General features: G+C 43.3%; 3 protein-coding genes across 3 annotated transcripts; 1 reads left to right on the top strand and 2 right to left on the bottom strand.

Moving 5' to 3' along the window:
• Window positions 1-1,682: 1,682 nt before the first annotated feature.
• On the bottom strand, window positions 1,683-9,817 carry fem1c (fem-1 homolog c). Its single transcript, XM_062381803.1, has 6 exons — window positions 8,501-9,817; window positions 5,647-5,816; window positions 5,344-5,532; window positions 4,453-4,964; window positions 3,887-4,063; window positions 1,683-3,649 (listed from the first exon to the last, which is right to left on the bottom strand). The coding sequence occupies exons 1-6, from the start codon at window positions 9,042-9,044 to the stop codon at window positions 3,385-3,387; spliced, it is 1,857 nt and encodes a 618-aa protein (XP_062237787.1). The 5' UTR covers window positions 9,045-9,817; the 3' UTR covers window positions 1,683-3,384.
• Window positions 9,818-10,891: 1,074 nt separating this feature from the next.
• Window positions 10,892-14,502, bottom strand: tmed7 (transmembrane p24 trafficking protein 7). The gene is made up of 4 exons (XM_062381802.1): window positions 14,405-14,502; window positions 13,897-14,104; window positions 12,798-13,043; window positions 10,892-12,036 (listed from the first exon to the last, which is right to left on the bottom strand). Exons 2-4 carry the CDS (start codon window positions 14,053-14,055, stop codon window positions 11,800-11,802), a joined length of 642 nt encoding a protein of 213 aa, XP_062237786.1. The 5' UTR covers window positions 14,056-14,104; window positions 14,405-14,502; the 3' UTR covers window positions 10,892-11,799.
• Window positions 14,503-16,012: 1,510 nt separating this feature from the next.
• LOC133942433 (RNA-binding protein MEX3B) lies at window positions 16,013-24,021 on the top strand. The gene is made up of 5 exons (XM_062381801.1): window positions 16,013-16,792; window positions 17,889-18,127; window positions 18,336-18,381; window positions 19,232-19,980; window positions 20,256-24,021. The coding sequence occupies exons 1-5, from the start codon at window positions 16,180-16,182 to the stop codon at window positions 20,667-20,669; spliced, it is 2,061 nt and encodes a 686-aa protein (XP_062237785.1). The 5' UTR covers window positions 16,013-16,179; the 3' UTR covers window positions 20,670-24,021.
• The last annotated feature ends 268 nt before the right edge of the window (window positions 24,022-24,289 follow it).

Below are 24,289 nucleotides of genomic sequence, written 5' to 3'. Positions count from 1 at the left end.
TTTTCCAACTGATATCGTTGCCCCTCGTAAGACAGTCCCCACACTATGAATAAATAAATAAATAAATAACCACGTGTCCCCTTTAACTTCATAAAAACCTTTGCTATTTAGAGCAGCTATAATCCTGGGTGTGGTTATGATAAAGCCAAACAGCACAGGTCAATGACACTCCTCAGAAGTGGCTCTGCCTATAAACCGCCCAGACTCATTGTCTGTGGGAAACACACAAAAACATTTACACTCCTATATCTCTCTGGCCTTCTTTCCATCTAGTTGTCTCAGGTCGGAAGATGTAAGATCCAAAACTAGAAGACTGAGACGTTCTTTTTTTTTTTGCCAGCGATTAATGAATTACACTCTGGGAAAACTGCAAAAATGACTAAAACGATATATCGCAATGTTAAGAAAGTGAAAAAACATTCCTTGATCAAATCCCTGATCCACACTGCATCCGTTCAACAAGTTTCGGGATTTTTTGCGTCATCTTGTTCACAAGCAAACAAATTAACCAACAAACTGACGGATGGGAGTGAAAACTTAACCTCCTCTGCAGAGGTAACATATTGTTGTCCTGTTTCTGTTGTGTACTGTAAGAGTGACAGCAATGGTTTCAAATGGCTGCTTGTTGTAAAATGTATTCTACATTGTTCTGTTCAACACACAATCGTACATGCTTGAAAATGATCTACCCAAACCTGCTCCACTCGCCCTCTACTACCCCGTGCGCCTACATCAATGCTGACTCACTGAGAAATCCCCGCTCCCTGCTGGCGGTGACTCATCGCAGAACTTCCAGGAAAGGTGTGAGATTCTGGGGCCGACTGTCGCTGCGAGGGACCAAACAGGTGGCGGGAGCGAGGAAGGAGGAGGTCATCTTTTCTTTTAAATTCATTAATGATCAAGAGGTATTTCCATTAGTTTTCATGAAAACTATATTAATGAATAAATACTTTAGACAACCTCCTTTTCAGCTACTGAAGCAGATGAAATTGGTTGATGGGATGGTTCTATGTTTAACAAAGCTGAGGTTTGTGTTGCATGTTTGGATCGTTCATATGACTGAACGTGTAAATAAGTCAATAAACCGGTCATCAACGCAAAACAGTCCAAGATCTCTGCAGAGCCTCCAGTCAGACACGGTTGTTGCACTGCTTCTTCAAGCAACAGGGATTGAGCAAAACAAGCCATAAAAGGCCGGTTTTAATTTGGGACATACAAGTCTAGGCAAAACACGAGTGAGGCCTCATCAACGTCAAAGGTTTCTCTGGTGACATTCCAGTCCAGAGGCGTCCTCAGTGCACCCGCTGGCACTGCAGATATGGAGCAGAGGACTCAAGTGCTGAGTTTAAGCTGCAGGAGCAGGAGATTCAGTAAAGTGGCAAAACCAACTGGTAACTTTGAGGCAGTCATAGTATTTTTGCAAGGTTGCAACTCAAATATTCACAAAGCTATTCTGTAATCCACTTTCAATGTATTTTTGTATTTGTTTCAGTCAGGATTCAAAGCAGCGTTTTCTCTATGAAATACTTTTTTCTGATGGGAAGGATACAGTCTTTAATTTCAACGTGAAATTGAATCAAATTTGGACATCTACCCAGAACTATAAACAGCTTTGTTAAAACGCCATCGGCAGAGCTAACACAAATTTACAAAATGAGGAAAAAAGACATTTGGACAAGAACACAAGTGCAACATGGGTTTATTGTCAAATTGGTTATGAACTTGATTAATGCCATATCAAATCTTAAACTCCGCTGTAGTAAAGTGCAGATTCAAATCAAGTTGCCCTGGGAGTCCTTACATTTTCTATATCCGGTTTTAAACTGTCAGGTTAAATAAACTGCAATATGAAATCCTACATGTTATGAAAAGCCCTTTTTTCCTCTCATCCCACACATCTACAGCTAATGTGCAAACATGATAATTCACAAAGCTTTACTATTCTGTACGTGGACACATCCTCCCACTCGTCCATGTCTTCACGTCTCATACAATTGGACGACAGTTGTACAAAAGCAGAACAGGCCTTGCTCTAGTCGAGGTCGGCGTCTAAGAGTTCTCGTGAAAGGTTTTTCTGCAATGGTTGGTTGTCGATAATGTTGCTGCTGCACATGCAGTGGGCAAAGTTGGTAATTTACCCAGATATTTTTCCTTTTTGATTAAAAGAATGATGGCAATTAAAAAAAAAAAGGTCGGCCATGTATGAACGAAGGTCACGTCTTTGTACAGGCCTGCACACTTTCAGAGGGTTGTAGACAGTTATTTTGGCCGCAGTGGTGTCTAGTGGCAGTCGTGCATTATGGAATCTCCATGAGTGCCACTTCACCAAACTCTTGTCCTCAATAACTTTTGTGAGCTCAAAAACACTCCACATACAAGAAGCATGCCTTGTGGCACTCCCAGTCACACACAAAATCATTCGCTCTTCAACAATCAGTTCAATGGTTTTGTATCCCCCGCCACTGAAGTAAGCGAGAGATACTGAAGGAAACGGCAGCAATGAGGTAAACACAAAAACTCATGAGAGATATTGCACAGACAAGTGCCGGCACAGAATACAACAGTCTCTCTTTCCAACAGCCTAGCCTGTGCATAGGAAGAATAAAGCACTTACGGTGTTCACACAGACACATTAACCCTTCTTGTAAAGCTTTTTTTTAATACACTGAGGTGGGAACAACAAGTCCAGAATCCACAACCCATCTTGGCATTACCAGATTTGCAGATGACATAAGTACAAAAAAATGAAAAATTTTAAACCCAATGATGACTGAGGGAAGGTCCATGACTGTTGGCAACAGTGATGGGACAAACCAACAAAACAAAAAAAAAAATGTATATAACCTGAAGTCCCAGCATATGAAGAAACGCCTCAATCTTGCTTTGATAAGAGAATCAGGCAAAGTTGAGGCTGGGTTTAGAGCCAGCATGGAGAAAAATCTCTCAAGTTTCATTCAATAAATAGCATTGTGGAATATGCAAAAAAAAAAAAAATCCATGTTTTATAAAGCAAAAATACATAAACCCTTTGCTCAGTTCAATCCAATCCAATCCTAACACATCTCCACAGATCAGGCTGTGGCCGGTCAGAGCTGGGGTTCCATGAAACAGCAATGGAGGAAAGCGTCACTCACTCCTTCCGTTTACGCTAAACGTTTTTTTTTTTTTTTTTAAAGATCGTCCCAGTTGAATGAGGACGTCTTTGTGCACAGAGACGATGAAGTTCATACTCTCCCAAGGCCTTAACCTACTAAATGAAATTGTTCAGCTCCTTGAACAGAGAGTGGATCAGGTGTTGAACCGTAATGCTCGGCCGTTTCGTCCTTTCCACTCGATGTTACCACAGCTCCTCTTCTTTTCACCCCCCCACCCCTTTCACGATCATTATCTGTGGAGCAAGACGAAGGCCTCTAGTTTCTCTGGGATGTTTCCCCGGTAGACAAGGCCGTGCTTGACAATGGCCCTGGCGGCTAGGCACTGCAGCGTGGTGTGGTTTATGGGCTGGATGACATTCCTGGCCAGCTCCTTTTCGTCCAGGAGGTCACAGGCCGTTTGCTGGAAGGCGTTGGTGCTGTCGAAGTGAGTCCCGCAGGAAATGAGCAGGTTCATGATGTCGGGGTGACCATTGGATGCAGCTATGTGAAGGGGGCTGGAGGGGGGCATAGATATTAGATGCTTATACTGCACAATGAATATGTCCACATAAACTGATCTGGTCTGAATGTTTTGATAGTATTCTCTCTTTATTTTCATTTACCTTCTCGGTTTAAAAAGAAATATAAAACCACGTTCATGTTTTACTGATAAATTCAGCTAAAGCCTAAAACCATGAGCGAATAAAGCAGCAGTGAAACATATAAAAGATTTAAAAAAAACTAAAACAGACCTGTTGTCATCCTCATCTCGGCTGTTAACATCAGCCCCGCACTCGAGAAGGATGGAGGCGACAGTGAGGGAGGGGAACTTGCAGACGGGGTAGCGGCCCACGCAGGTGGTGTTGCGGTCGACGGCCAGGTGAAGTGGACTGTAGCCGTTCTTACCACATGGCTGGAGCTTCAGGAATCTGAAGATATGGAGACATGTTTCATTTAGAAGAGTTAACAAGGCGACATCATGTATCAGCACAGGTGAGCGCAAGACAATTTTCCAGCTAAGGAGGAGGTATGGAAGAACTACGACACGGCCATATTTACATACGAGATTATTTGGCATACTCACTAAAGGCCTGTGGCAGAGGCATCTGTAAATATGAGACCTCGGCTGGAACAGGTTCACATTACCAAAGCAGATACTAAGAATGTGACGTCAAAGAAAATCACCAACAAAATAATTTAACCCCCCCCCCCCTCAACTTTTATTTTACACACATGCATTTGCACAAAGATGGCTTCCACTAACATTTAAACATGGCAGGGTATATCTTTAATGCAATTCATTTTAAGAGAAACTCACTTATAGATGGTTTCCTTCTTGAAGTGGTCCTGCTCCGCACTACAAGGCACCTTCTCCAAAAGACAAATGAGGTGCAGGATGATTGACAGGGCCTTGCTGAGCTGGGCAGGGTCAGGAGGCATCGGTCCATTTTGTCTCACTGCCCGCTCAATTTCCAACACACTCTTGGACAGGATCCCCATTAAGTCCTCGAATGACACTGAAGTCCCCAGCAGCCCCTTGGCTCTGTCCTGTAGCATGAAGGAGAAGAGCTCAGCAAAGGACAGAAGGCTGGAGGCCGTCATGGGGCTGAGGGGGTCCAGGTTGCTCTGCTGCATGTCCAGCGCATATTTCCACAGATTGATGCAGCGCTCAAAGTTCCCAGAGTCAGCGTAGACAGCGCCTCTGTAACGGATGTAGTAGGATGTGTCTGGATGTTGTGGGCCGAGGATTCTCTCACGGATGAGCAGAGCCTGCATTCGCATCTCATCCGGGTCAGATATCAGCCCGTCCAGCTCTTCTCCATTAGTGACCTAGAGAAGACGATTCAAAGGATGGAGACATTCAGGGAGATTTCCCATGAATATGCAATGAATGTCAGATTTATCCGAAGCCAACAAAACCAAGCCAGGAATTCGGAGTGCTGCGGTAATGTAAGGTGATGGTTTTCTGTGCCTGAAATACATTTCTTCAAAGGCAGCATGCCCCTAAATGCATTTATCCTGGTTCTGTCCCTTCAAAAGCGACATGCACAGTTTTGTGGCCCGCTTCTAAGGTCGCTAAAGATCGCAACTTCCGAGGTTTTCCCTGCCCGGTCAATTGAACGCAGTCACCCCATTGGAATCTGTCCTACTGTCTTTTTTTCTAGAGACTTAAATAGAGTGCAGAAAAAAAATGAAAGGACAGACTCACCTCCCTGGCATAGTCGTACGCCATGATCAGCTGCTTGGGTTCTGGTTTATGGACAATGATGTTACTGTCCATGCACCTGAGGTCCATGGCTCGCTTCCAGTATTTCAAAGCTCCAAGCAGATCTCTCTTTTTGTCCACAAATGTGGCTCCCAAGAGCTCCAGGGCGTCAATTCGTTCCGTGTGCCTTGTCTGCAGAGAGGAGAAGATTATTTACTCATTTCTTCTGGTTTAATATTCCAGATTTTAAACATTATAGTAATCTATGAAGAAGAAATCATTTAAAAAAGGGTCACAAAGCCTGACCTGGTGATGCGTTGTCAGGTAGTCTACGATGTTAGTGTGGCCTGTGACGCTGGCGGATAGAAGGGGTGTCATGCCATAGCCATCCTGCTCCATAGAAGCTCCAAACTGAAGCAACATCTGCATGATCTCTAAACTGCCCGACTCTGCACAGTCATGAAGTGCTGTGTTGCCTGTGAACAGAGAGAACACACACATCTTACAATAGTTTTCTTTTTCAAAAAGGTACAGATGATAGAGATAAGCTGGATTTCAGGGGCAAATAGTCATTAAATGCTGGGCCTATTTTTAACATTACCTTGATCAAATACCCCTGGGGTAAACGTTATGGGCAATAGTTTATCTACATGTGTAGCGAGCAGAAACAAGCAGAGAACATGTAAAGACGTGCAGATAATTTGTACTGATGTTTGCCAGAGAAAGAGGTCATTGAGGACTTTGCTTTCAGTCAACAAACAAACCCACAGCCCTTTTATAAAGATGGAGAAAATAAAACTGTTTTGGGGAGTCATCACACGCCATACAAAATTTGAGAGTCTAATTTGAAGAATCTGAAGTTTCATTACCGTTTCTAAATAAAGCTGTACACAGGGTTACACAAGTGCAACTATTCACTGCCCTTTTACTTTGAAGATGTTCAAAACGCAGATCAGCTGACGCCAGGCTTACTGTGGATGAGCCCAGCGAGCCACTTGTGTGCAGATCATGTTGTCTATAGCTCCAGCTAAACTTTGAATGAGCCCAATGAAAGGAATCTTTCCAGTAGATCTTGGCTCAACCAATGCAAACTGGGGCCAATGTAGTGCCAAAAATCAGAAACAATGATTTACAACTTCCCTTTTGTTAAGCTTTACTCTCCACATAATCTGTTGCTTGTTTATGTATCCAAACAACGCACTGCGGGTACACGATTCAATCGCAGATAGCTGAAGGACATGCATGCAAGTTGTCAACTGAATTCACAAGATCAAGCTTGTGTTGCTGATCGTCAAGATTTCAAGATTCAAGATTTTTTTTATTTGTCAAATGCACAACAATAACATTAAGCAGTCGCTGGCAGTGAAATGTTTGAGTCTCCGGCTCTCTTCTAACAATGCTCAAGTAATTACACACTATATAATAAAATAAGAGAAATAGTATAAAATAGAATAGCAAAATAGGAAATAATGTATATATATCTAAATATATATGAACAGCTGAGGAGAAAATAAAACAACAGAAGTGCAAATATGCAAACATGTCACGGTGCTAGTTTGATAGAGTTATGCAGTTCAGAGGAGTTTAAAAGTCGTATGGCCTACTTCTTGCACAGCCTCAGAACTCCATGTAAACAAAATGTTTCCAGATCTGGTTCCTCCTGAAGTTAAGTGATTAAACATATGTATGTACATGTTCCAGGAGAGCCCGAATTGATTCTATTAATCTAAAAACAAAACCAAAGTCAATGTGTATTAACAATTCATGTCCATCCTGACCCACCGATCTAGTGTATAAAGATATTCTCTAGTGACTTGAAAATGTTTGTCATGCTGCTTTGCCATTACTCTAGTCTGAATTAGACTGACAAGGTAAGATGGTTTAACATTGTGAAATTTTTATAACAATGGTGTTTTGGTCTTTGTTTGGCTAAATAGTTCCAAATGGACACTTCTAAAGTTTATGTTTCAATATTTATTACTTCCGACAAGGAGGTTATTTTTTTTTGTTGACACAAGATTTTTAGAAGGACTACTCGAATTGTACTTAAACGATTTTCATGACATTTTGTGGAGAGGTGGAGCATGACTCAATTTAACCAATGACGTTTAGGAACAGATCTGGATAAATGGGCAGATTTAGAAAATGTCCTTCTTCTTTAACAAGGTGAGATAGGGTGATAACCGAGTTTAAAAAAACATTTCCAGGATAAGGTTAGGATTATTACTAAATATGAGAGCAGGGCACCTCACTGGTAGATCTTGTGCTGAAGAAATTGGGAAGTGTTGATTCATCTGGTGAGGAAAATAAGCTGACTCCAGCTCATTTATTTTTAAACATCCGATCAGCTGTGACTCTTCACACTTGTATGTCTTGCTTCTTTGTTTGTGGAAAATTGCCACCTCATATATCATTTATCATTCTCTCCTTCCTGTTGTTAAACAGATACTGGAATAGCAACAATTTTAAGGATGGGCTGGAAAGAACTCTTCCCGCTAAAGCATCACACATGATGCTGTCAAGTCTGCTTGCAGGCATGTGCAGTGGTTTGTGCAACCGACTCCTGCTCGTCTACTAGTCAGGAGAACCATGTGCCTAGACTTAAATGTTTTGGACATTGGTTAAGTGAATGTAGTCAAAGGGGGTTTACCTGGCAATAAAAAGGAGAGAAAAAGTGGACTATAGTTCAAGACGTTTCAATAAGTTGTCAAATGTTCCCTTTTTAAATCCACTCTTATAAAGAATTTAGGTTTTTAATGCAAATATGTGATCTGATGACGACAATATTGTATAATATGATGGACACTGACCTTTCAGACATTCTAGGCTTCAAAACCGTCAATTGAGAGTCATTCCAAATGGAAATGGAGCATGCAAATGATTGAGTTATCTCATGGTGTACTTCCCTGCTGGTTAAAGCCAAGAATGCATTTGGATCTTAGTATAATCCCCTGTGATGTATGTGGGTATTAGGCTGTTAACAATATAATCCTTATCCTTTGGTTTCTGCCATTTGTCTTACAACATTACTGCGTTTAAACTTTGATATGTACAAATCTACACCAGCAATCAGTTTCTCATGTCATGGTTAGAGATCCTGTGGATAAAGGATATGAGAGTGTGTCATTTGCTTGTTCCTGTGTGTGCGCTGCCCACTCACCTTTTACACTTTTCCTGTTGACATCTGCGCCTTTCTCCAGCAGGTACTGCGCTATCTCCCAGTGGCCCTTGTAGCAGGAGATCATGAGACACGTGTGGCCGTGTCTGTTGGCTACTTCCAGGTCGGCTTTGTGCTCCACCAGGTACTTCACAATGTCCAGGTGACCGTCGAAGCAGGCTGCCCTCAGGGGTGTGGAGTTGGTCAGGGTGGTGCTGTTTACAGAAGCCCCGTGGCCCAGCAGGGACTGGACAACCTTCAGGTGACCGGCCGCCGAGGCAGCCCAGAGCGGCGGGGCCCCCTCGATTGTCTCCCCGTCAAAGTTCACGGAGCCGCCGGCCTCCACGGGAGCGCAGCAGCACTCCAGCAGGTACTCCACCAGGTCCAGGTGGCCGTAGCGGGAGGCCATCAGGAGCGGCGTGGCCCCGTTCGTCTTCTCGCCCATCAACTTTGTCACCTCGTGTCCATCTTTGTTCTCCAAGAGTTTCTGGAGCAGCCGGAGCTTACCGTCCCTGGCTGCGTTAAACACCGCCGTCTTTAAATCCATGTCTGCGAGTTCGTCTCACTGACCAACGGACAGACAGCGATGTCCCAGACCCGATCTGCGGGGGCTACCTGGAGCGCTGCACACAGCAGGTGGAGCTCGGGACCCTTTGTTTACACCAGGCACTGACTTCCTAAGCTAACCGTCACGTTTGGGTTAAAATCAAGCGGCAATTCGCTACGTTTACATCTACACTCCAACTTTTAAATAAAAGAATGACACGAGCCACCAGTCGTGTGGGTAAATCACTCACTCTGACGCTTGAGTGTCCAGCCACAAATTTGTCGCCGAGCTAGCAAGCTGGCTATTCAACTTCCTCGATCCGTGTAGCTAGCTGCCTAGCTCCGCTTAGCATGAACCACTTTTACACGTCAAACCGTTTTGAGAGAAACTCTTCCGCCGACACGTCTTCCCCTCCGATGAGCTCTCCCCCATCACACCGGTCTCCTGCGCTTGTCATGGCTCCAAGACATCCTCCTCGGACGCTTTTACTGTTCACTTCCCGAGGGCCGACACGTAAGGAATCCACCCCCAACCGCTAGGCTGCTGCTGCTAGCTTTAGCCTGGAAGACGACGCTCGGTGTTCGGCTCGGGGATACCCCCCCTCTCCTTCGGGATCCGTGCCGCTCTTACTTCACCCACCACGTCGACAACCAACGGACAGAAAACTGCTACTAACAGCCGTCCACTGGGGCCAGGCGGCGGAGGCTGGCGGCGGGTAATCGCGGTGAAGAGGAAGATAAATAGGGAAGGTTCGTCCACCCACGTCTCCACCGGACGATCACGACTCGGTTTCTGTCAAATCACAAACGCAACGCAGTCTGTTTTCGCCACTACGGCGGGTGATTGACGGGTCAACAGCCAATCACGGAGCGGGGTTACTGATACGTAACCAATCAAAACACAACAAAAACATGAAAGGCTCCTCTCTGCCCCCGCAGGACTTTTCCTGTGTGGAAAATGTACACACCGCAAAATAAGATAATTAAATTAAAGTATTTTATATTTCCTATGTATCTCTAGGTAAAGCATAGTCTAAAATGATGCATGTTCACATCATTGACTGTGATGGCCTTGGTTATATCACTCCCTACAGGTTAGAAGCGTGAAAAGCATCCGGACATTTCCCCCCTCATTGGAATAAGTGTTTATTGATGGTGGTTGAATAAATTCACATCCTGATGTTATAGCAGCCATCCTAATAACTAAACAATTACACAGAATGCCTCATAACTGATTTTAAGTCAACAATGACCCCAAAAAGTGCACAAACCTAGAAATGAGCCAAAACAGAGGAGAAACATGTCGAGAGGGAAAGACAAGACGAAGCAAAGTCAATCTAGAAATTATAAATGGTTATTACTTATTTGAATCAGTTAGTGGTCTCTGGAGTCAGTTCTGACCGAGATACACAGCTAGTTTAGGTTTAATAAAGTATTACATCTTGGTATCTTTCAGTTGATTGGGTGTAGAAACATTTATCTAACATTACAACTTCGATATTATCTTTTAGCTCTATTCTTCAAGAGGGGATCTGGACTCATACACATTCACAGATGTTTTGTAATGCAAAAATACTTGCTGATCTTCAAAATGGCCAAATCGGCCATTCTTTTTCTTTTGGAAATTCACTCAATAGTCGGTGAGTGATCATCTCAAAATACAACTTCAACTCAAGGTACTAGAATGAACTTTAGTAGTACTGCATAAAAACCGAGCCTACCAGCCCAACACATACAACAGTTGTTGCTCTTTAAATAACAAGGGCAGTACTAGATATAATATTGGGAGGGAACCAGTGAAAGACAACGTTGGTGTATTTAAAACTGTTGGAATAAAGAAAACATGTCTATAAGCACACAAAATGTTTAATTTTCAAACACAATAATCGTACTAGGGGTTTCCCCCCAACAAATATGTATAATGACAACAGTGATGGTTCACCAAAATGAGGTCAAACTGAAGCATGACTTAACATTGATGTGTAAAAAAAAACCCAAATACAAACTGTGTTGTGCTTCAAGCTTGTATTAAATTAAAGGAGGACTTACTCTATGTACAGCAAACTCCCTTCAAATAACTTACTTAAAATGCCAAAGCCGATAAAAGCAAACACAAAGAATATTTTTTCTAACGTAATTCAGTGAACTTTAATAAACAAAGAAAAAGTTTAACACTTTTTTTTCATAACCAAATGCAATCTTTGCTTTACTGTGGTTTTAAAGACCCAATGTTTTGCAGATAAAGAAAGAAATCCAAAACACCCCAACATTTTGAGTTAATTAAGTTACAACAACTTCCACTCCCTTGATTATTTCAGTGCAAAGTTTGGGCTGAAAAATGGAACATATCATGGAGAGAGGGTACGAGATAACAGGGGGCAAAAGGACAATTAAAATAAAAACACATTTAGAAATAAATTCAAATATTCAAAGTATGTAAAGTTTGCTTTAACTATATGACCAGGTGCTTGAACTGCCTCAAATCCAGATATTTACAAGCAACACAATCATGCCTTTCTTCATGTTTTGTCTTTCTCGCCTCGAAAACATTTTTAACCACATAATCTTCTTGTTCAAGACTTATTTGCATAAAGTTGGTAAGGACCGCGGTGCTGAATGTGGATGACGTGTCAGATTGCATGACCTGGCAGTTTGATGTGATCAGATCTCAGATCAGCACTGCTATTCTAACCAACTCTATGCACACAAGCCCAGGTAAAGAAAGATTAATAGAATCCGAGAGCTCTGAGAAACTGTTATGATCCGACGCGTGTTGTAGTGGTTTTCCTGTCGGAGAAGAAGCTTCTCAGCAGGACCACCTGGCTGATGCTGACCACCAGAAGGATAATGGCCTCTCCGATGGACCAGAATGCAACACGAGTGTTGAGGTCCTCTGCCCGACTGCGGCCCTGAGCCTCACGGAGGCGGAAATGTGTCTGGTAGTCGATGACTGACTTCAGGGCCTCGTGGATGGACACACAGGCTGATTCCATCTAGAAATTATCGAAAAAGAGAAGCCAAGACAAATGTATGATATTTAGACTGTGGCTAGAAATCAACAACCAAATAAATGTTGGGGGAATTTAAGGAACAAGATAACTAACATCTTAAAACATCCCCCAACTTGTCAATGAATTCACTTTAAGTCTGAAATCATATGTGTTTTGAGATTATTGATCAAAAAATTAATTTATTGGTGGATGTAGTTTCATGTTCACCATATTCATGAGAATTTCCTGTTATTCCGTCAGCAGTAGAACATCTTTGATGATGTAATGGGCATGACAAAACATTATATATTGTGTTAAGCAAGAAAATCCAATAAATACAGGTAAATTATTGACAGATGTGGACTCAAAATGACTCTGTGGTTGCTAAATAAAACCATGTCAATCTTAGTTAAAACTATGAATGCTAGAACAGTAGATAACTAACACTGAGAACAGCCGGCGGAGATTTTGCAGCCTGTTAAACCTCTTTTAAAGTTAAGTTGGTTGGAGCTATGCTGGGAATTTCCTGCGATCAAAAATATGACAAGGATTTCAAGTTCCCCTGCTTTAACAGGTTTGATTAAATCCAGATGTAGAGAGGTTTATCATCTCGTGTTGCACCACTTGCTGTCTAGAAAACAAGCCCATTCTTTCTGTGTAATGTAAAAATCAGATTTTGTCTTATGTTAGTTTTATGTAAAGTGTTAGTTTCCCTAGCTTACACACAAATACATATGTATGCATGTCTGCACACACAAACTCACCTGGGTAAGAGCTGTGACTCTGTTCTCATTGGGGAACAGTGGGGGGTCATCGCCGACCTGGAAGTCAAAATAAACGGTCTTGTGCGTGAAGGTGGAGAACTCATTACTGAAGCAGAACTTATAGGTGCCATTCTTGGATGCTGTGAAGGTAAAGCTGTCATATTGCTTCTTCATCTCCTTGTACAGTGTGTTGCCCTCTGGGTCCTCCAAACGACAGTCCACATCATAGTGACCACCCGTCACCACCTGGGAAGACATAATGCCAGAGGGAACCATTTATTAGGTAACATAATAATGCAATTTTCTTTTAAATATTTTACTCAGAAACATACAAAGAAGAGGGGGGGACAATATATATGTATCCTATCCTTTTTTAGATTTTAAGATTTCTCATTATACTCACAATACATTTCTACATCGATGTAATAAAGACGCATCTCCAAAGCATATGACATACATTTTACACTATCCTCAAGTCTAAAAAATTTAATTATTAGGCTACATATAATTAAACATATGTATGCATTATATAGAAGAAATAATATACCAATTCAGTCTATCAAGTGCCAGCAAAGTTTATCCTTACCCAACGGACATTTCAACACGCATACCGTTCTTTACACTGTTTCCACAAAATTATAATATTGCTGTGGTGAAATTACGCACCTCCCCTAGAGTAGGTTGACGTTCCATTATGAGGGCGTGTATATTTCCCAATGCTTGAATATAAACTTCTTTAATAGAACTGTTGTAAAAATAATAATCCCACTCAGTGGATAAGTCACCATGTTCAGGGAAATTTCCAATAATATAAATTAATAGATTAAAGCCAAATGATGTCTCCTGTATCATTACTCACAGATTCTCTTTATCAAAATATGTATCTGAAACTTCCACATTTGACTACAGTATGTATCCCTGCATCTGTAGTTCCACCTTTGAAGCGTTTACCCAATATATTTTGATGACATATGTTACTTGATCTCTTGTACAGTGGGTTTTGTCTCCAATGGGACAGTGTGGGCTGTATTCAAAGCCTTGAAACATTAATACGACACAGGGGGCTAAGGGTAAGGGCTGCACAATGAGACCCACGCACCTGAAACTCCAGTGTACACTTGGTGCCGATGATGATGTCCTCGTAGAAACACTGCTTGGCGTTATCCGGCAGCTCGAACGTGAGCTCGGAGCCCAGCACCCAGCCCCACGGCAGCAGGGCGCACAGCACCTGCAGCAGCACCCGGAAGGATCCGCACATCCTGGACACTTAGAGCCGACAGCTTCCAAAACAAAAAACCTCCACGGACCTGCCGAGATAAACGTGAACGGACACGGAAATTGAATCAACACGTCAGCTGTTGAACAGGAAAAAATGGGGACATAGCCAACCCGGACATCGATACCAGCGACATGTAATTAGCTTGATGCTAACTAGCTAGCTGGCTACTCTTCACATTCTAAAGTCGAAACGCCACTTGTGATTTCTAACGTGTGTGTATCTTCAGTGTATCCGTGTTTTATCGTCTCATTCGTGTTCATACGAGTTAAAGTAAAGTCAAACATGTGAATGTCTTATTTCATTGTTTCAGTCAGCGTTAGCCACTCACCTCAGAAATGCTCACCAGGATAATCCTACGCAACGCGTCGCAAGCGTGACACGGCATTGGCTGTCGTGTGACAAAACCCGCCCCCTGTGCTCTTTCTCATTGGTCAGAAATAGACAGGAAGTGTGCGTATGAGATCACGTGTTCCACGTCGACATGGCAGGAGGCGTGTGTTCCTTTTTTTGTGTCAATGTTCTCCAACGTGGCTGATACTGTAACAATACACTACAGTTATGTAAAAGACTGACATAAAGAAAATGATATGAATAAACAAGAATGATCGTAGTTGAGTCCAGAATGATGATCATCATCATTCATTGCATAGTCTCAATCTAAACCCAAGATTATTTTGTTTTGTTTATTTATTTTTGCCTGTGCTCCTTAAATGTTATGCTTTCTTTAGATTGCATTTTATTACGATACATGTTTTTGGCCATGAGTATGTTCATGGATGTTTATTCTCTATGTCTGACTTACAGTATTGTGAATGATACTGATTAAAATAGCCTCAGGAAGTGTGTAGAACCATGATCTACATACATCGTACAATAATGAGGGCTCACTGTATATGAAGCATCAGCCTCAAAGGACCCTTCCCCACCTTTTTTATTCACCTGTTGTCGCAGGAGAAAAAAAACAACCAACTCAACAACAACACTTTATTTAAAGTCTGAACAATCTGAAATACCAGCATATTCAGTGACAGAGACCCATCTTAATGTGATGAACTATATTGCATAAAAAAAACTATATGAAATATATCAAACTCTCTTATTCTCTTTTGGAAATTTGTTACAGACCTGCTTCTCTACCTCTGGAAATCCTTTTCTCTGTTGGTTATGTGTAACCACAGGATTGGACTAAACCATGTATGAGATGTATTATTGTTGTAAATAAATGGAATTGTATGTTAAAGAATGTAACAGTTTATTTAAAATGGTAATAATGTTAACGTTATGTAGTGACAAAACACCCCAAACCGACCCTTATTGAGTAAGTGGACTTAAGTAAACTCTGAGAGTGGACCACCACTGTTTCACCCCTGATCTCCTTCAAATAGTCTATCAAACACTGCTGGCTATATTCTGTTTGCACATGAGATGCCTCTGGCTAAGCAGAGCAATGTGTAGATAGTGAACGGTTGCTTCCTTCACAAGATCAGTGAAACAGCATCAATTCCTCCAGCTTGTTGACCGAGTTGGATTGCGACTTGTATGTAAGAATGGACAAAGTTTGCTCAGTATTACTTTTTTTTTTTAAACCGTAAAGTTCTGATACTACGTGTTCTTTACAAACCAATATCTTGTTTCAAACAGTTGTACAGCATCTCTGGACACTTCCTATGTCCTGAGCATAAAGCCATGGTAGTTGGTAAGAGAACAAACTATGACTTCAATCTAACCTTATTTATTTCTGCTTGATTTCAAATACAAATGCCACAATACTTCTATTCTGATTCCACAACGAGTCATGGCGGCAGAGCACGTACAGATGTTTGCATGCATTGTTCTCGTCTCCGTCCCTGCACGATGCGTCTTGTGTGTTTGTGTCTACTTGACTGAATCCACGCCCGCCTGACCGAAGGCAAAGTCTCGCGTGGAAAATCGGGATCTCAGAGGAAGGAGCGCTACATGGGAGCTGGAGAGACAAAACAAAAGCTGCACATTTCAACCAACAGGCGCTGGTCGCTTCTTTTCTTTTAATGTAAAACAAAAACCAAATCGACTCCGTCCCCATCTGACTTCTGTTCTACGGCAATATTACACAAGTTCTGCACCATGCCCAGTAGCACGTCTTTGCTGGAGGCCGACGAGGGAGAGTCCGAGGTCCCACCGCCGCTAGTACACGCTTTCGCCGGTATGGGCCTCGACGAGCACCACGGTTCCCAGAGCCAGACCCCCGAACAAGGGGACGAAACCCTATCCTTTCACCACCACCACCACAACCAGCTCCCCCTGGTGCCTCACTTCAGCCTCCTCGGTACGGTGTTGGACCTGAAGCCCCTGCCTCTGCACCGGCCGCCCTCGGGAGACACTGCGAAGACGGCGCATGAGGACGAGGAGCCGGAGATGTCTGCAGCCATCGAATCGTCCTCGGGCAGCTCGTTGCGAGCACAGGCCCAACGCCACCACCACCTCCCGTCGTCGGGCCCGGGTGGCTCCGCGGTGCCGTCCAGGATGGAGCACGTCGAGACGGTGTTGCTGTACAACGGAGGCGAGCACGACGACACGACGGTTGGCGGCAGCATGGAGAACCTGCAGCCCGGCTTGTACGGGGAGCCTGGATACGAGGCCGAATCCTCGCTGTTGGCCCGGCGAAAGAGTGTCAACACGACAGAGTGTGTGGCCGTGCCGAGCTCCGAGCACGTCGCGGAGATCGTGGGCAGGCAGGGTGAGTGGGTTCGTTGTCTGTGCCTGGTGGGTTTAGCTTCAGGAGCTAACGTTGCTAATGAGGGAGTTGGGGCTAGAACTTGGATGACTAAATAACACAGGCAGCAGAAAAGTAGATGTAAGCGAGAGTAAAAAAAGTAAGTCAACCGATATTCAACTGTGGACACGTTAGGAAAGTTGCTACATAACGTGTTGCTGAATTGGAGCCTGCTTTGTGAGGAGATACGTTAGCTACCTTGTCACATGCATTAGCATCGACGAGCGGCCGCTGCCATACATAAGTTTCCTATAAGCGGCCAGTGTCGTGTTTTTGAACACGTGTCTGTTAGTTTTGTGTTTGATTGATATACAGTGGTTTATCATCCCGAGCTACAGTTGTTACCGTTAGCTGCAGCCCAGCTAGCTTAGAACACGCTCCTATCTGGGTCAACACCACCCTCGCCCAACATCCTCAACAAAAGTTTACATCACAACTTTTGAACGAAGCGTCTCTGTGTCCTCTCGTTTCGGCGGCTCGCCCGTGACGTGCTTGTGTTCTTTGTCTGTGGCTAGTCTGTCCTCGGCCGTGCTGAACCGGGCTGGGCTTTGTCTCGAGCGCGGTGAGCAGCGGTGGTCACCATTGCTCTGCCACATCAGCTGTGGGTTATGGTCAGCTCCGTGACGCATCCAAGAGCTCCACCAAACACCTCCGACTTTCCTCACGCATCCACCTTTTCCACCTGCTTCTTGCACGCGGACTGTTCGATCAAAGCGGTGTAATGGGTTTGGTAAATAGTGAGATGTCGCTTTTCAAAGGAGAGGAGGGGGGGGGGGGGGGGGGTACACAGGCTGCTGTGTTGACAACAACAGGAAATGGCTCTGGTAATGATGCCGGACTCTCAACCGCTGCTGAAAGGAATATTTAATTTATAAGCTTGTGTAACTTTTCAAATGGTATCAGGAAGTGGAAAGGGAAATTGTGCAGTCATTTTCTGTAAGCTCAATTTGGAGCGGTTGAGAATCCAGTTTGTTGTAATATGTTCATGGAAATGTGGTAGATTTAAAAAACAAAAAACGGGGACTAATCACACTCTCCGCTATCTTTCTGCTTTTCACAGGCTGTAAGATTAAGGCACTCCGAGCCAAGACCAACACCTACATCAAGACGCCGGTGCGCGGGGACCAGCCCGTCTTTGTCGTGACCGGGCGCAAAGAAGACGTGGCCATGGCCAAGCGGGAGATCCTGTCGGCGGCCGAGCACTTCTCCCTCATCAGAGCCTCCAGGAACAAGACGGGCCCTCCCTCCACAGCGACCGGCCCCGGGGTGCCCACTCTACCTGGACAGACGACCATTCAGGTCAGCAAGCACGTGATTAGGAGTCACAGTGGCGTTTAGAGTGAAAGACGGGTCAGACGTTCTTAAGAAGTGAACCATAGAACGTGTTGTGTATCTTAACCATTAAAGCACATTGGTTTCTTGGAAATTTAACTCTGCTTCTGTCATTTTTCTTTGTGTTTTTTATTTAAAATGTATGTACTTACTTCTTGTTGTTGCAACCCTACAGGTGCGGGTACCCTACCGTGTAGTCGGGCTGGTTGTGGGTCCCAAAGGTGAGTCTCGAATCCGGTCTATATTCAGATAAGTTGTTTGTGTTGTTTGAGAGTCTTCACAAGATTTCTCATTGGGGAATTCGTTTTTTTTTCAATCTGAGAATAAAAATAACCATGTACGTGTGGACAAATGTGCACCAACAAAGCCGACTTGTAATGTAAGGCACATGATGTGTTTCATGAAAGCAGAACAAGTCTCACTTCATCGGTCTGATTTATGGTGATAGTGAAAAGGAACACAGATTTCAGTGAACATTTCCAATAAGTCAACCGGTTGACTTGAGCTGCGGGGGACAGGAACTTCCCAAAAAGTAAAATATCCTTCTCTAATCCTCATGAGCATTCACATGAAATTTATAAATGGATTCCAGCGTTTGTCATGATTTGCTTGGAGCTTATTTTTCTGCTCAGCCTGAGAAGGTTACATTTAGTACTCAGAGTCTTTTAACCCATTGCCCTGTAGACTTTACCATCTCGGTGTCAGAAAGCCTTGGGGTTGGTTTGTAAATTGCACTGCAGCGGTTCTCAACCATGTGTCATTCGACTGGAGGGACTGAGGTAGCAATTACAAATATTAGCACAAACAGAAGCTGTACCACTTAGAAACAAGTGGCACTGTGGAACTTTGATATTTTTGTCAAAACAAATTCTCGGCTAATTTATTCAGGACGATTAATCCATAACTGTTCTTTTCTTCGCTCCCTTATGCCATTTGTTTATGCTGGGATGTATATCTTTTCCAGTATGGTCACGCTGAATGTGTGTCAAACTGATTTCAGTGGGGCACATTGATGTAGCCCTGTGACCGTGTGTTAAAGTATGAGAATCTCTGTCTGCTCATATCTTTCAGGGGCAACCATCAAACGCATTCAGCAACAGACCCACACCTACATCGTGACACCGAGTCGAGACAAAGAGCCCGTGTTCGAGGTCACCGGGATGCCGGAGAATGTGGACCGGGCGAGAGAGGAGATAGAGGCGCACATTGCCCTCCGCACTGGGACCGGCGCGGTGGGTATCGAGGCTCCAGGTGCAGACAACAACGACTTTCAATACAACGGGACAGACGTCAGCTTTGAGCATTCCGCTGCAGCAGCCGGGTTGGGAAAGGCCGGTTGGCTTAATGCAAGTGCATCAGCATCGGGGGGCGGCGCTGGCGGTGGCGGCAGCAGTAGCTTGGTGTCGTTGAGCGTCAACGGTACTCAGCAAATCAATAGCAATATCAACAGTGGCGTCAGGATGTCTTCCAACTACCGCAATGACAGCTCCAGTTCGCTGGGCAGCGGCTCCAGCTCGGCCGATTCGTTCTATGGCAACGGTAACAGGATGGCAGATTTCAGCCCCACCTGTCAGTTTAATGCCAACGCTAACAACAACAACAGCAGTAATGCTGGCAGCACGGCCCTATGGTTCGGCGAGAGCCTTCTCCCTGTGGGGTCTGAGGACCTGGTCAGCCTGGGAGTTGGTGGCAGCTCCTCAGGATTCGACGCATTAACCATATCCACTGCCCAAGTGTCGCACCCTGCTGCACAGCCTCCCATCTGGAGCTCCTTTGTGGACCAGCAACCCCTGCAGGCCTTCGACGTCCTTCAGTCGCAGGTAGGTGACACTCAACAGAAACGTATTAGAACCAAGTGAAAAGAAAAACTAATACACGTGAGTTTTTACCTTTTTTATCCTTTATTGCGTGTTTTTGGTATGAAATAGAGGGATGATATTAAAAATACAGATATACCAATTTACTTTCCAATTGATACAAATATTAAAAATGATATTTTTTATCTTTGCATCAATTGGAAGGTAAATTGTGTTGAGACCTAAATAGGAAGTCATGATCTAAGAAATGTAATATCTGTTGTCATTGATGTTTCCAGACCAGTCAGCCTGGGACGCCCCGGCTCTCCCCGACCTTCTCTGGGACAGAAGCCTTGGAGCACCCTCAAGCCCAGCGCGTCCACCGGGGGCCCTTGGGCTTGGCCGGTACCTTGGACGCCCAGAGGTTCCCCTCTTACAGCTCAGCCTTCTCCTCCTCCAGTGAAAGCACCGCCTCCTCTTCCTCCCCCCCTGACTCCTCCCTCCTCTATCGACCAGGGCTGGGGGCAGTGGCTGGGAGGGGACCGGAGATATGTATTCACTGTATGGATAACCAGGTTGTCGCTGCCTTGGTTCCCTGTGGCCATAACCTCTTCTGTCTAGATTGTGCCAGCCAGATATGCCAGGGTCCAGAAGCTGTGTGCCCCGTGTGCCTGTCCGCGGTCACACAGGCCATTCAGCTCCGCAACATCTGATTTTAATTTTTTTTTATCAATTTGCCTGGATGGCTGAGGAGGAATCAGACCTCCCCCAACACTACCAACTCATATGTGTGGGGAAATTACAAAACTGACCCGATTCAGCTTCTAGGTTTGTCCTCGCCAAGCTGGTGTTGACAGGTGAGGAAGAGTAGGTGGAATAAGGAATGATATGTATTTAGGGCATGGGTTTGGCTCGTGAGTCCGTTCATGTGCCTGTTTTTGTGAAGTCTTCTTCCTTGAGTGATTGATCAACTCGTTGGTCGGGAGCCCTCTTAGCATCGTGTAGCATCGGGTGGGATAAGTATATGAATATTATTTTTCTCATCTTGATTTAAATTTCCTCCTCCCTGAAACATTTAGTGTTCAGTTTTTGCCTACCTACATTTTATATATATTTTTTAATGTTCTTTAAACCCTTTTAAATCTCTATCTTGAACTCTATTATGTTGGCTCTTTGAGTTAAATTTATTTGTCTACATCTCAAAAGATAATTTTTTTAAACTTTTGCTGCTACATTTGTTTTCATGTGCTGAAACATGGCCTAGCCCCGTTGCCTCTAAATTCACTTTGCTCCTGGCAAAAAAAAAGAGGGAAGCATGTTAACATTCAGTGAGTCCCACATATAAATTCATAGTATTCTCTTTTTACCGCAGCATTTGAATGCCGACCACAGTAAACTGGATATGTTCACATTCTCCGTTATTCTACACATGGTCCTCTCTGGCACTGATATTTGTTATCTTTCTTATTATCAGGCTGGTAAATTGTATTTGTTTGACCTTAAATCAGACATGTTTACATGCTACAGATCGTAAACCAGAAGTTTTGATTACCAACATATTGATTCGTGTGTAAACACAGAGCATTTTTAAACCAAGCAGGTTAAAGCCACACCTGTGTAGCGTTCACTCCCCTGTGGCTGTTTCTCGTTGCCACTTTTTCTCTCTCTACCAGATTGGAACCAACAAGAGGGCGACTCCTCTTTTTATTGTAAAGTACCAGGATGTTCCTCCACCTCACCACCGCCACGTTGCTTTCTATTTCTACTAACTGTTTACGGTAAACTTGTGCCTGAATCTGTCCAAAGTAAACAAAAAGAAAACAACTGGTCGAGCGGACCCACAGCGTCGCTCTGTCTTAAAACAAACTTGTGGCCTTTTTTTTTTGGAAAGCCTGTAATTAGCTGACGACGTTACCTATAAATCTAATCCAGATCCTGGCTTGAAAGAACACAAGCAGACAGACTGAAGTCTTAAAGTTCAATCTCTTAAACGCATCTTCGTGGAACAAAGATTATCACCAGGGTGTTTTCTGTTGCTTCCAGTTTTTGTTGAGCCTTTCACACATATTGGCCTAAAACAGCTTCTTTTTCCCTCAACACCAAACACTCCCATTTTCCTATATTTGTCATCTCTCATAGTTTTTTTGGACCTTTTAGTCATATCTTGATTTAATCATGGTTTGGGAAACTATGCGGGTTTGTACCCTTTTAGTAACATTCCTCCTCCTCCCCTGCATTAGTTACTTTATTAGATAGTTACATAATTAATACTTGATCCTCGCCTGGGAGCCAAAAGAGCTGATAATGTATGATATTCTGAAGAGATGTGATGTGAACAAGTCCCTGTACTGTACAGACAGGCTGTATCCTTTTCTTTCACTTGAATGTTTCTCTCGGACTGCGCCACCCTGTGGCCGCCTCGTCACAGCCATTTTGTGTCCTTGTTGGTAAGCAGTCGGCCACAATAATTCCATTTGGATGCACAATTGAAATGGCCGACCCCCTAATCGCATCACTTTAGTCTGTTTTTATTTGGTTAAAGTTTTTTTTGCCATCTACCAGGCCTATGCAAAAAACGTCTCAGTATCTAACCACCGGAGGAAGCACTGGATAAATGAAAGTCCAGAGTTTCTTTACAGAGCTCAAACAAACTTTTCAACCGGTGATTCCCAATCATTTTTTTCTCCTGCATTTCAAACGGGGTTAAAATTCTCGCTTGCTTTACGGCACTAATGAGACGCTTCAGCTCCATGTTTCATCAGCTCCTTCCCTGTTGTCTTTGGCCCAACGAAGAGCAGCCTTCTCCGCGCTATCTGCTATTTGGGACTCTACACACATTGAGAATTTAGTTGTTTCCCTCTTAAACATGTGCGTGTGTCCACTTCTCTTCCTGAAAAGGTACAAATCGGTGGGAATCATCTCAAACTTTAGCTTTAATCTCCACTGTTCCTCTGGACTTTGTTTTTACAGGAGTTAATGAGTTGCTTGGATATTTCACAAAAAGGGGAAGCAGCTGGAAGGATTTTCATCTTGAACTCCACTGACACTACATCAGATCAATATTGTTGCTTTACCGTGTGGACTCTGGACCCGCGGTCCCTCAAGCATTCCAGCTGTGAACAGTTTTTGGGAGCCATTTCATCGCTTAGCTCTGTTTTCGTAAATATCCATCTCTAACACGTTTGATTGAGGTCTCTTAGGGAAACGGAACCCAACGAGTCTGTAAAGTGCAAAACCCCCCCCAGCTTCTGCGCCCTCCTGTCGTCTAGCCGTCCCTTTTCTTCACTCCTCTCTACCAAGGGTCGATCTTCTTTGCTCTCTCTGAGGGAATGCAATATCCCGTCGGCCCCCAGATTCACATGAATCTATTGACAATTTTGTGTATGTATTATATAATATTACTGTTAATGACTGATAAATATACAGAACTTATTTTTATTTTGTTACATTTCAAATATATACATAAATATATCTATATTAAAATGTTTACAATAAGATTTTTTTATTTTTGTTTATTTCTACTTTTTCTCTGAGTGATTCAGCGAGTAGGAAACGTTGCAGGAGAGTGTTAACGCTATCGGATTGTAGTCTAGTTCTTAGTTCACAGTATTGATGATAATATGGATAGCTGCAGTTTTAACCTAGTGGAAAATGGAATGTGCATCACGAGCATGTCTTCATAATGTACCGCCAATGTAAAACGTCACACTGCAACTGTAAAAAGGCCAAGGATTCAAGCTGCCCGTCACGTCTCTGTACGCCATCGAATACTGAACGGTATACTGTAAACTGTATCTTAGTTTATCTATATGAAATGACATTGTTCAGCTGTACCAACAGTTCAAAGTAATTTTACTACACTATTGTTTTGTATATGTGGGGGGAGTCTTATGGCATATAAATTCTTCAAATTGAGTCAGGAGTTTAAAAGCAGACTATATTTTATAACGGCCTTTTAAGTTATTGCGGCCAAAGCACTGATATATATTTGCTGTAAAGAGAATTTAAGAGTTTTATTTTTCTGATATTAAAGTTACTTATTAAAGACTGTTTCATTTAAAGCCACCTCCGACTGCTGTGATTCGTTATGTCAAGTGTTTTCCATGTTCTAATCTGAAGTTTGCAAACGATCCTTTGCGGTGCCCCTGGTACTGACTCCATGTTCTGACTGTGGTTCTTCTAGTGTTAGATTAAAATTCCTCTACCTTTTATTATTTAGTGCCATTTATTGAGTTCAGTTTTCTGGTTGATACAGGATAATATTTAACATCCATTCCAAATACTGGTCAAAGAATTATAGGAAAAAAAGCCAGGACAACGAGGCCTGCATTGT

The sequence above is a fragment of the Platichthys flesus genome, chromosome 3 (assembly GCF_949316205.1).
Source record: "Platichthys flesus chromosome 3, fPlaFle2.1, whole genome shotgun sequence".
NCBI classification, from domain to species: domain Eukaryota; kingdom Metazoa; phylum Chordata; class Actinopteri; order Pleuronectiformes; family Pleuronectidae; genus Platichthys; species Platichthys flesus.
This window is presented reverse-complemented; position numbering and strand designations above follow the sequence as displayed.

Excerpts from the sequence above, each read along its gene's own strand:
- fem1c (XM_062381803.1), bottom strand. The coding sequence starts at position 9,044 with ATGGATTTAAAGACGGCGGTGTTTAACGCAGCCAGGGACGGTAAGCTC. Across the intron at positions 5,533-5,646 it reads ACCTGACAACGCATCACCAG|ACAAGGCACACGGAACGAAT; the intron begins GTCAGGCTTTGT and ends TCCTCTCTGCAG. Across the intron at positions 4,064-4,452 it reads AAGAAGGAAACCATCTATAA|ATTCCTGAAGCTCCAGCCAT; the intron begins GTGAGTTTCTCT and ends CCATATCTTCAG.
- tmed7 (XM_062381802.1), bottom strand. The coding sequence starts at position 14,055 with ATGTGCGGATCCTTCCGGGTGCTGCTGCAGGTGCTGTGCGCCCTGCTG. Across the intron at positions 13,044-13,896 it reads AGTGTACACTGGAGTTTCAG|GTGGTGACGGGTGGTCACTA; the intron begins GTGCGTGGGTCT and ends ATGTCTTCCCAG. Across the intron at positions 12,037-12,797 it reads GAGTCACAGCTCTTACCCAG|ATGGAATCAGCCTGTGTGTC; the intron begins GTGAGTTTGTGT and ends GATAATTTCTAG.
- LOC133942433 (XM_062381801.1), top strand. The coding sequence starts at position 16,180 with ATGCCCAGTAGCACGTCTTTGCTGGAGGCCGACGAGGGAGAGTCCGAG. Across the intron at positions 16,793-17,888 it reads GGAGATCGTGGGCAGGCAGG|GCTGTAAGATTAAGGCACTC; the intron begins GTGAGTGGGTTC and ends TGCTTTTCACAG. Across the intron at positions 19,981-20,255 it reads TCGACGTCCTTCAGTCGCAG|ACCAGTCAGCCTGGGACGCC; the intron begins GTAGGTGACACT and ends TGATGTTTCCAG.